Source organism: Lepisma saccharinum, chromosome 3 (assembly GCF_977018435.1).
Source record: "Lepisma saccharinum chromosome 3, izLepSacc3.1, whole genome shotgun sequence".
Classification (NCBI taxonomy): domain Eukaryota; kingdom Metazoa; phylum Arthropoda; class Insecta; order Zygentoma; family Lepismatidae; genus Lepisma; species Lepisma saccharinum.
This window is the reverse complement of record NC_139231.1, coordinates 35,308,486-35,321,246: the sequence shown is the minus strand read 5'-3', so window position 1 is coordinate 35,321,246 and position 12,761 is coordinate 35,308,486. Positions and strand designations below refer to the sequence as shown.

Here is a 12,761-nt window from a genome sequence, read left to right as displayed (position 1 = left end):
AACAGTTTGATTCTACTCTTCCTGGATGGTGTAATACTTGATGCTGTTGCTATGTGATCAGTTTTCAGGGTTGCATTCCCTGAGGAGGCACATACTTTAGTGCATCCAACAATCAGACTACCAGGAAGGAAGGGGTACAAAATATGTTATAAGCCGTGTTTTGGGGGGCAGCCAACAACAATACTCCATACTGGCACATTACTATAGGTGAGGACTTATTTTAGCAAGAGAAATGACTATGATGCCAGAGGTCCCGGTTTCAAATCCCAGACTAGGCATGGATATTATTTCAATTTCATCACATCACTCATTCTCATTTTTGTGATCAAACAAATGTGGCAGAAAAGAAAAAGAAAATAAACTAAATCAATCAATCAAACAAACAAAATAAATGCATGTGTGTGTGGGTATATACTTGGATGCAGTGACGGCGGTTAGGAGAAGGGGCGAGCAGTAGCCCTTCCTCCCTTCATTTTTGCTAATTTTGCTCTCGCACTATGCCAAACCTTATGTATAAAGGGAAATTAACTGTCATCGACCCCCCCCCCTCCACATTTGGAACCAATCGCCGCCACTGCTTGGATGCATCATCGTTTATGAACATAACAATTCTGTTATGACGAACACATTAACAAGCAACACAGTGAAATAACAAATCAACTTGAATAGTGCCGGAACCATTCTTCCCAGCAAAAAAAGCAATAACTAACTTTTTTACAGTGAGACTTTCAATTTTATCAATCAGATTTGTTACTTTCTTCCCCCTGAAAAGATACTCCAATTTAAGCATGTTATATTCAACATGCAGCACATTTTTAGTAAATACTATTAATGAATATTCCATTCTGAACTTCAGTTTACGAAACAATTTAGTTTGTGAATGCAGTGTTGTGCCTATATATACGCTACAACTACACACACATTTCTTTATCTCATTTACAGTAAAACCTCATGACCGGTTTAACTGAAATAACCTAAAAGAAGAGTAGAAAGTGCATTAAAACTTCGTTTATAGCAACAAAACACGTTTCTTATGGTGTCTTTAAAGGACATAGGCCTAAATACACTATACAGTACAGTAAAATTTAAAGCAATATGAGAATGCAGTGCTTCTAGCTACATTTAAAACCTTGCATTCTGCTTTATTATTATTATTATTATTTTGGCCTTTTGCCTGTCCGGATCAAGTGAAGTCCGGCTTATCGATTAACGAGGTTTTACTGTATTTCATTTCCATACAAGCTGCCATAGGCCATTAAATAATCCAAATATACAATGCAACATGTTTTAAATCTGCTTCAGTACAGTTTGTTTGCAGTTTATCACAGTTGTTTTTCCCATGTTATCTTTCTGGATGTTTCAAGTATAAATAATGCCAAATATTTCATTGTCTGACTGATTTTGTTCAAACATGCACTGTATTTCAAAACATTTGTTGTCAGGCTATAGCTTAAGTGATGTCCTAAAATTCTCAAAAGAGCCTTCTCTCATTTCTTATCTCCAAAAATGTAGTTTAGGCAGAGATTTGAAGGTGGTATCAGAAATTGTAATTTACCTCAGCATATGAAAAACTCATTTTAATCTACAAACTTGCAATGCTTTGAACAAATGCAAATGCAAAACAAAAATCATTCTCAAGGTGTATCTAGTTTTGATTAATTTCAGCTCCTCTAAATATGCTGCAGTTATCATGGTCTCAAAATTGGTGACTTATTCCCACCTTCCCTGATACGCACACCATATTACAGTGTTTTTATAAAACTCAAGTGATGCCGTAACATTGCTGAGACCTGTGTTTGTTAATCTATGGAAATGTAACCCAGTGCTTAATTTAAAGCTCTCCCAAGGCATGTTAAACCGGTCTCTCGTGTACTATCTTTAAACATAGTGACCAATTTTTGTCAAATGGTGATTATCATAAATAAAACGTTTGATTTTACCACCTCTCCTTTCCTAAACTATGAAATATTATTTTAAAAGTTTTACTGCAAAACTGTGGACCAATGAAATCTCTAAAATCACTGTTTAATTCCTTATACTCCGAAAGTTTTGAAAAAAAAAATAGAGCATAGCATATAGGAAAAACATGGGAAAAAATCAGTTTTCCATCCAACATCTTTGAAACACATTGCCCAATTTTGCTCATAAGTATTCTACCCACAGAAATAATTTTACCTAAATGATTCTAAATTTACAGTAGTTATCACGGCCACTAAATAGATGACTTATACATCCCTGCAAACCCACCCTAACTCATGCATCATATTTTGATAATTTTATTGTGTTATTATTGTGCCAGTACATAATTTTCCTGTTAAGTTTCATGCACAAAACTCAAAACTGTAGTCTATTCGAAGATTTGAAAATGTCAAAAATGATCAAAATATGAAAGTATACATATACACTGTATTTGAGTACCCTACCCCTTAAAAAAACAGGGAGAAAAAGAAAAACTGAAATTGTGGTATATCATGATGGTGCACGACTTACAAGGGTATGAAGCTCCTGACCAGACATGAATAACATTTTATCTTGCATTGGCAAGCAACCCATTATGATGAGAAAAATAATTTATAGTGTTCCGATTTAATTATGCCACAATTAACAGCATTTCAATAAAATGTACTAAATTCTCCCTTGTAATGCTTTAAACATGCAAAAATTGATTGTTGATCATCACAGTTGAAACTATGATGCGCCACTATGACTTCCCCCACATAAGGAATTGACTGATAACCAAAGTGCTACAACATTTCGAAAGTTTAAGCTTCGTTCAAGTATGCAATGCAAATGTTTTATCTAAACATTTCTGGTACTTTCTTCTTTTTTTGTTTCTTCGATATATATTCTTTTTATTTCTATTGAAAGTTCATTTCTAGCACGATTTGAGGATAGCCTGAAAAAACCCACTATGACTTGTGCTGCATCATTATTTTTAGTATTATAAACTCTGCTAAGCCTTTTCAGTACAAGTTTTACAAAATATTTTTACAATTAATTAATTAATAAAAATAAATAATCAATTAATTGGAAGTAAGTCCCCAGTTGTTGTTTTTTTCTGAACTATAGACAATTTACTGAAACCATAGTTGTGTTCAAATGTAAGCAATGTTATCTATTGATTATTATCAGGTCTAGGATTTATATGTTTGTAGGCCTACATACTTTTAGTTTGACGAATTACCACTGAAATTTTGTAATATCTTTGCGAATAGTAATGTTTGTAGTGATTTAATATTTTTTTTCCATATTTCTAACTTTAATACACACTTTTACATATTTAAGGAAAACATACTAAATTTTACATATTCAACAGGTTTATTTCACATATTGTTCATATTTCATCATTTTGGAATTGTTCAAAAGAAAGAAATTATGTGGCTCCATGAGCATTTAAACTCTCGACTCCGGCAAGTGTTCTTGTAGGAATTGTATAAAGGAAGCTGCCATTTTTGCTGCTTAATGAGATGCATATTCTTTACTTTGTTAAAATTGCCATAGTTTCATCATGGGTGACAAGTTCAAAGCAAAAGAAAAGCTGTGTTGCTTATCCTCTGGTGGATATATATATACTTGTTATTGTTGCATAAGCCGGCATCGTTTGTAAATGTATAACAAAGGCAGCCGACTGTCGCCCACCATAGAAATGTAATAGAACTGCTTAAGGAGGGGTGTTGTGGTCCAATTGTCATGGATTAACATGTTTGCAGGTTATTAGTTCTCAACCCAGTGGTAATGTCAGTCGTGTATTACCTGTCGTTTCCCTAGTTATAATGCATTACGTTTAAAACTGAATGTTACATAGAGCTGAGTTCTAATTTTGTTGTTCTACGTAACAGCTGTGCCTTGGCGGACTGTCGCGATTCTTCTATCTGTGCCATTATCAACACTGTCTCTTGCATTATGTTGTGCAGCACGTGGCAGAGACTCCTGGGTCTGGCTTAATGTTGTTTATGAACATGTAAACTATTTTTTGGTACGACATGCTTGTTTATGTTAAAAAATATATATCAAAGGATAATTTACGCTCTTGCTGCTTTTTCAGATTTCTTAAAAATCCTTTACAACTTCTGAAATGTTTTCCAGATGTGCGACAGATGCATCAAATATGATGACAGATATTCCATATTGCAACAATTCAAAAAAGACAGAGGGGTGGCCCACTTACCCCTCCTCACCCTATATGATATTTACCTATATGTAAATGTACAGAGAAAAAAGAAAACCGCTCGCAATATTAAAATTAATGCACAATTATTACAAGTCTAAGGAAGATCACTTCAATTCCTTATCTTTTTTACAAAATCCAATGAAACGTTTGGCATAGGGTGTAATAACACACTGTTATATGCTGTATTACTGTTTATTTATTTTTACTTGCTCCATCCCAATTACTAATCCTTTGGTGCAACTGCAGTACAATATGTACGTTATGAAAGTACATGCTCTTCGCTTGTTTATCAGAGGTGTGCACTTCATATCTATGTACTCTTAACTGTTACTTCTACAGACTCGTACAAAATATAAAAATATTACACAGAACTTAAGGCCCAAGTTCCTTTTGTTTTATTGTGATTTTGTCATGCTACAAATGCAATATTAACCCTCAACTAGGCACCAGGGGGTAAATTTGACCCCCAGGTAGGTATTTCTTAACAGCCAGACACTTGTTGGTTGCCCCCTGTGCTAGCTTATCTAGTAACTTCCTAAAACAGTTTGATTCAACTGTCGAGGTCATTTCCTTCATTGTGTGTAATTGCAGCAAGGTGAAGCTGTTCGAAAGTTGATGGGGGTCAAATTTACCCCCACATGCCTAGTTACGTATGCAATTTTTTTTTATCATTTTTTTAGAACTTTCGCTTACTGTGCTTCGAGAGTGAAATATTTTAATGGTTTTTACTTGATCTGTGTTGTGTGACCGTGTTTTAAAGTGAATGTTGACAGCAGGGGTGTTGGAGGACATTTCGAACCTAGTTCATCTGAAGTGCTTCAAGATGAATAATTGACTCCAAATCAGATCATGATGATGAGAATGATATCCCGGATGAAGATGAAACTTATTTCCTGGAAAAGACAAAATAACTTGATGGAAATAAGCTCCCTGCTCATGTTCGAATGTTCACAAAATAAAACATTGTTTTAAGTCTTCTTGGATCACTTGCAACTGCAAAAAATGCCAAATCTGCTATCGAGGATTTTCACTTTTCATAGATGACACTATTGTGAGAATCATTGTGGAAAATACCAATATGTACGTAGAAATTATGTGGGGATATTCTGTAAGGGAAAGAAATGCCAAATTTGCCGATGAGATGACGTTTTAAAAACAAGACAAGTTTATTTGACATAATATATGATCAAAAAAAATAATACAATGGTCCCGTTTAGTTAGTTGAGGGTAAAAGTTTACTATCCGTCGGACACCTATAACTTCTGATTTTTTGTCATTCGTACTTACCTATCTGCTTCGCGGAACATTCCGTGAATGGTTTTTGGGGCTATCCATCCCGGAATGGGTGCGAAATTTAAGCAAAAAAATTATTTTAGTTTGAAATTTTTGACTCAAATTTCCCATCGATTCCAGGCTCTGCCCCTGGGGTAATTGACCTACCGGCCCCAACTGCTAACGCCGGTCCGCTACGCTCCGGGTTTTTCTACAGACTCCCTGTTAAAAGGCATGTTAGAAATTGGCCGGAGTCACCTGCCCCCAAATGAGCCCCAAACTTTTAAATCTGAAGAAATCCGTTTCCAGGATACGGAATACTTACCTGAATTTCACACAAAACACCTTCCCCTATGTTATACAATACTACAGGAACTTATTACAGTAAGTAGTTTCTTCTGTAGAAATGAAGAAATCTGTCTGACGGATAGTAAACAAGTACCGTGGTTACTTAAGATTTTGTTCAATATGTGCTTTCGTAGTTAGGCTAGGCAGGCCAGATTTGGTTCTCTTAGAATTAAAATAAAGTCCCTAAATGATTTCAACTAAGATTCTGATTTCCTTCTACAGTAATTCACACTAGTCTACGATACTCACAGCCGCTTGTCAACGGAAACTACATTGTCCATGTGAAGCGTGCATGCTTGTGTACGATAATTTTTGGTATAATTACAGAATACTGGGAGTATCTCAGATTGCCTTCATATTTGGTATACTCACTAATTTTGACCTCAAAATCACGAATCTGCAGCCAAAAATTGGCAGTCACGTCTAGAAAATGCAAAATACCATGCATACATTACCGCTATGATTGTCGATACTAATGGTGTGATGATGTGAACAAGTGAAGTTCGCTATCCGTTCCATGGAGCATTGCTTTACATGTGACAATATGGCATCTTCAGTAAATGTGGGGAGTAATTTTACAATACTGGACCATTCCCAAATTTCCTGCACATTTTGCATACTTTATGATTTTGGGCTCGTAATCACAAATCTGCAGTTAATATTTGGGGGTCACGTGTAGAAATTCGAAAAAAAGGGGGTCCGTGATCACAACCGACAATGCACGATTGTTCATTATTTACCGGAAGATTTGGGTTTCCCATACCTAAGAAACGAAATTACAACCCCAAATGTTAACTATGTTTGCCTAACCTAACCTTACCGTGAATGGTTTTTGGGGCTATGCGTGAATGGTGTGTGTGGCCTGTGATAGCGTACCGACAATGCACTATTGCTCATTATTTACCGGAAGATTTCAACAAACATGGTTTTCATTCTCGTATAAGGAGAACGATTGTGGTAATTGAAAAGTTTATTATACAAGTTCTGCACGTCAAATACATTATCAACACGTCACCCCCACATGTTAACCTAAAATACTTCATTGGAACTACGTATTTTGTGAGTATAAGAAGTAGGATAGAAATTACAGCTGTGTCCGGTATGGGTCATTCCACGTCAGTTCAACCAGGCCAGGGAACCCACCATCTCAGATTTGTATGAAACTTGGTACATTCAATCCTTCCATGGTGGTAAGAAACCTCATAAAATTTTTTTGCCTCTAACTCATCTGGTTTCAGAGTTATGGCCTCTCAAACTTTCAGCCAACTCTCGTTTTCCTTCATTTCCGAAGCCCTCATTGAAACCTGCAGTGCTTTACAAAAAAAATTCTATCTCGCTCACACATGATTCAATCCTTTTGAAATTTCACAACAATATTAACCAAACAATAGGCATTTCAGAAAAAAATATGACATCACATGATATCAATATTTTAGTAAAACAAAAAATTAATAAAAAAAAAATTAGCGGATTTTGTTGCCGAAAACATGCCTTGCTAAAATTTCAATTATCATTAAAAGGGAATGAATTAATACCAGCATAAGTATTTTTAAAATTAACCTGGGTATGTATTCTAACTTACCCAGCGATAAAAGTTATGGTTATTTTATTCCTTCTATAAATATAATATACTTATGTCTGATATTTGGATGAAATGGCTTCCGGAGTATTAAAATATTTTGGTTAACTCAAAATCAATCAAATAATGTGTTATAAATTAATCAGTGAAGCAAACTCGAAATTCTATACTTTTGTTTATTCTTTGAGCATTGTTGTCTTATTATTTCCTTGCTTATTTATAAAATAATTTATCCATATATAAGCAAAATATATATATATGGTTCAAAAAAAATCTTTGTTTAATGTTGTGTTCTTTGTAAGCAGCAGTTTGATGATATGTCAACATTACCTGAGAAAGAATAACAATGAAGATGATAATAATGATAATAATAATTTATATTATTTTATTAATATGAAATCATCATTGAACAATATCACTTATTATGGTATCCCCTCCTGCTTCAACATTTGGTGTTTGATGATTTATCCATATAGATATTTAAATGTGATTGACCAAAACACAGGTTTAAAATACAATTACTGAATATTCCATATAATGCCTATATACAGGGTGAGTCATAAGTCTCCATACAAATGGTGAAAACGATGACTAATGTTTGTTTTTCCTTTTCAGGCAGGTGAACCAATGAAAAGAGATGCCACTAAACGAAGGAAGAACGGATTGACATCATTCTGTTGGCTGGAGTGGTACCACCCGTCATGTAGCACGTACATGCAATGCAACCCATAGAACGCAGATAACCCATGACACTTTGGCCAAAGTTCGTCGCCGACGAAAGCAGGCCTGGAAGACCAAAGACAGCAACAAATGAACCTGTCCTTCTGAATTTCTTGATAAGTTTGGTCACGGTGTCATGGGTTACCTGCGTTCTGTGTGTTGCATTGCATGTACATGCTACATGATGGGTGGTACCACTCCCAGCCAACAGAATGATGTCAATCCGTTCTTCCTTCGTTAGTGGCATCTCTTTTTCATTGATTCACCTGCCTGAAAAGGAAAAATAAATATTAGTCACCGTTTTCACCATTTGTATGGAGACTTATGACTCACCCTGTATATTTTTTTACCTTTCCATATATGTGCATGCAACATATACAAAAATTTACTTTGTGACACAAGTTGTATACTTTGACACGTTGGATTATCTTGTCCATTGAACTTAGAACCTTTTGCCATCCAAATGTATGATTCTTTCCTGCACTGACATCATGCAGATGTCTGAGAAGTGGTATGTCCTTCCTGGTGGATCAACAACAGCCAGCACATGGGGAATTGGTACTGCACATGTATCTTCATGTCTTGGCCAATAGAATGATGGGGAAGGAGCATGGAGGTGAAGAAACTTTACATCATCATCTCCTTGATCTTCATCCACTTGAGATACCATTCCAAAATACCACAACTGATCATACTTACAAGCAATGTAACATCCAGGAAAGAGTTCATGTACGGTTACAATAAAAGATTGAATCCAATCTTTTACAATCCAAGATGAGGCCCAAGGTTATTACTGGACTTTTGAGTCATGTACTGTACATCCTTTGGTAGTCTACTGTAAGAACTCTGTTGGGGAAAAGATTGTTTCATCACACTGTATCATATATAATGACCTGAAGCATGATGTGAACATGGTTTACAAAATTCAAGGAATAGTCATGAGATTTCTGAAAGAAAATTTTTCACATGTCAAGAAAATACACTATTTTCGTGACAGGAGTGCTGCTCAATACAAAAACAAATATAACTTTCTCAACTTGTGTCTGCATGAAGAGGACTTCCAGCTAGAGGCACAATGGTCATTTTTTGCAACAAGCCATGGGAAATCAGAATGTAATGGAATTGGCGGAACAGCAAAACGCTTGGCACGAAAACAGAGTTTACAGAGACCATTTGAGAGACAGATCACAACAACAGGGGATTTTTACAATTTCTGTGTGGAAAAAATTACAAATATTGCATTTCACTTTATTGAGAAAGGTGAAGTAGATTCAACCCATTTGACACTTCAAAACCGGTTTACAGATGTACAAACAGTTCCAGGCACTAGAAGTTTCCACAATTTCAGACCTCTGGATTCTGCAGGCACCATTGTGGCTAGAAGAATCAGTCAAGATGAGAGACCCCATCTCTCACGTACAGTCTGAAAAACTGCCAATCTTTTATTGTAACTGTACATGAACTCTTTCCTGGATGTTACATTGCTTGTAAGTATGATCAGTTGTGGTACTTTGGAATGGTATCTCAAGTGGATGAAGATCAAGGAGATGATGATGTAAAGTTTCTTCACCCCCATGCTCCTTCCCCATCATTCTATTGGCCAAGACATGAAGATATATGTGCAGTAACAATTCCCCATGTGCTGGCTGTTGTTGATCCACCAGAAACAACATCTGGATGTCAAAAGGTTCTAAGTTCAATGGACAAGATAATCCAATGTGTCAAAGTATACAACTTGTGTCACAAAGTAAATTTTTGTATATGTTGCATGCACATATATGGAAAGGTAAAAAATATATATGGGCAATATATGGAATATCCAGTAATTTTTAAACCTGTGTTTTGGTCAATCACATTTAAATATCTATATGGATAAATCATCAAACACCAAATGTTGAAGCAGGAGGGGATACCATAATAAGTGATATTGTTCAATGATGATTTCATATTAATAAAATAATATAAATTATTATTATCATTATTATCATCTTCATTGTTATTCTTTCTCAGGTAATGTTGACATATCATCAAACTGCTGCTTACAAAGAACACAACATTAAACAAAGATTTTTTTGAACCATATATATATATTTTGCTTATATATGGATAAATTATTTTATAAATAAGCAAGGAAATAATAAGACAACAATGCTCAAAGAATAAACAAAAGTATAGAATTTCGAGTTTGCTTCACTGATTAATTTATAACACATTATTTGATTGATTTTGAGTTAACCAAAATATTTTAATACTCCGGAAGCCATTTCATCCAAATATCAGACATAAGTATATTATATTTATAGAAGGAATAAAATAACCATAACTTTTATCGCTGGGTAAGTTAGAATACATACCCAGGTTAATTTTAAAAATACTTATGCTGGTATTAATTCATTCCCTTTTAATGATAATTGAAATTTTAGCAAGGCATGTTTTCGGCAACAAAATCCCGCTAATTTTTTTTTTATTAATTTTTTGTTTTACTAAAATATTGATATCATGTGATGTCATATTTTTTTCTGAAATGCCTATTGTTTGGTTAATATTGTTGTGAAATTTCAAAAGGATTGAATCATGTGTGAGCGAGATAGAATTTTTTTTGTAAAGCACTGCAGGTTTCAATGAGGGCTTCGGAAATGAAGGAAAACGAGAGTTGGCTGAAAGTTTGAGAGGCCATAACTCTGAAACCAGATGAGTTAGAGGCGAAAAATTTTATGAGGTTTCTTACCACCATGGAAGGATTGAATGTACCAAGTTTCATAAAAATCTGGGATGGTGGGTTCCCAAACCTCTTTTTTTTGGTTGAATTGATATGGAATGACCCGTATTGTAAAATCTTGCCAAATGTGGAAAACATACTTGCCGCACGAACCATTCAAGTAAGGTTAGGTTAGGTTAGGCAAGCATAGTTAAAATTCAGGGTATTCATAAACATACTTTTTGAACACTAATCATTGCAAAATATTGTTGTTTCCTTCATAAACCACCGGTGTTTACTTCGTTCACGGACCCCCGTATTTCGAATTTTCTAGACGTGACCGCCAATTTTTAAATGCAGATTCGTGATTAGGACGGCAAAATTAGTGATGTGCCGAATTTGAAAGCAATCGGAGATACTCCCGGTATTCTGTAATTGCTCCTAATTTTTAAGTTGTTTTCTTCAACATAAATAACTCCTTTTCGAAATCCAAACAGTGCTCACTACTTTAAAGAAGGTTCAAATTTCGTGGGACAATGAATGCCAAAATTCTGCGATAATTAGTCTTCCTGCTAGGAGAATTTGAAAAAATCATAAAACAATCGGAACCGTTACCGAACTTAAATTTGATCTATTCACAGTGCTTGACGTGAGGGGAAGATGGAAGGAATCTATCCCCAGTTAAGAAAATGTTCATAACGCATTCCCCACCTAGTGCATTTTCTCCATATTGATCCACACAAGCAGCCCCAACTATTACAAAACTCGACCAAACGTACCCCCAGCACTGCCAAAACAATCAGTCTAGGTATCATTCCACTATATTGTGTCGTGTTTGGATGACCAAAAGTCACCACAGCACAAATCGAATAGACTAAATATGCAACATTAGGCAAAATTATTTAAAAAATTCAAGGAAAATATGTTGAGCTGCATCCTTGATACAATATCACAGATTGACAATATCAACAACCACAACTACTGCTACGCGAACTATTATACAAGTCCTTGAAACATGACATTTCTTTCACGAGTTTCTACAGCGAAGATTAAACATAAAACCTATCTTATACGACACAACTCTAGATTCCAACGACGCTAGTTTACTTTAATGTTTCCACTTGATGATCTTGACATTCAGAAATCCCGGTTACTGGGATTGCATCAATCATCAAAATTGATGGAAACTACCATGTTGTGCTCTGCTGGAATCGAACAGAGCGCAACTGTTGCGATCGCATAACATTACGCAAAATATTTATTCTCATTCTACAATATAAGAAATAAATTTCGCACCTGGAGTATAATTAAGGTCCTCTCCTAAAGTTTCATCGTCAGGCAATAAAACTACGATTTCCTCTGCTTCCATCTTATAATCACTGTCTTCCTCATAGTCCGCCATGATTTGTTCGTCTTCGTAACTGCTGAAAAACAGCGTTCAAAATGGAAGCAAGTACATAATTGAGGTGCGATTAGGCGATGAGAATAAGAAGCCAGTAGTGTTGCAATATGGATAGTTGAGGCAACATTATGCATTTGATCATAACAAAAAATTATATTCTCTCCTCTGTTGAGCGTGGAAAGTCAGAAAACTTCGGTACCAGAATCCCTGGAAATTTCGAATGGTCGTGTAAAAAAGCTAAAATGATACATGTCTTGGAAATTGAATTTTTCATTTCAGAAATTGCATGAACAACAGTCACTTTCAGTTCACTGTGATTTCAGGAAGAAGATTTCCACGGTTTAGGAAAATCCTGAACATTTCCTGATCTGAATGTCGGTATTTGTTTATTTAACTATCAGGAGTTCGCCTTGTGATTCGATGAAGAAGAAGAAGAAGAAGAAGAAGCCTTGTGATTCGGTGTGAGGCGGACGTTTGTGTTGTGTTTGTCTAAATCATATTGCGAAGCAATATTACCATATTCTATGATATTACCATAGAGGAGTTAGGGAGTAGAGGATTACCCCACATT

General features: G+C 35.3%; 1 protein-coding gene across 3 annotated transcripts in view; it reads right to left on the bottom strand.

Moving 5' to 3' along the window:
- LOC145985743 (uncharacterized) overlaps positions 1–12,227 on the bottom strand; it is a 39,804-nt gene extending 27,577 nt beyond the window's left edge. For 2 of the 3 annotated variants that reach the window (XM_083119806.1, XM_083119807.1), the window contains exon 1: positions 12,085–12,227. In XM_083119806.1, coding sequence (XP_082975932.1) covers positions 12,085–12,190 — 106 coding nt within the window. In that variant the 5' untranslated portion in view covers positions 12,191–12,227. Of the gene's footprint in view, positions 1–11,895; positions 11,920–12,084 lie in introns of those variants that run through there. The other variant, XM_083119808.1, reaches the window with a different exon arrangement.
- Positions 12,228–12,761: the final 534 nt, after the last annotated feature.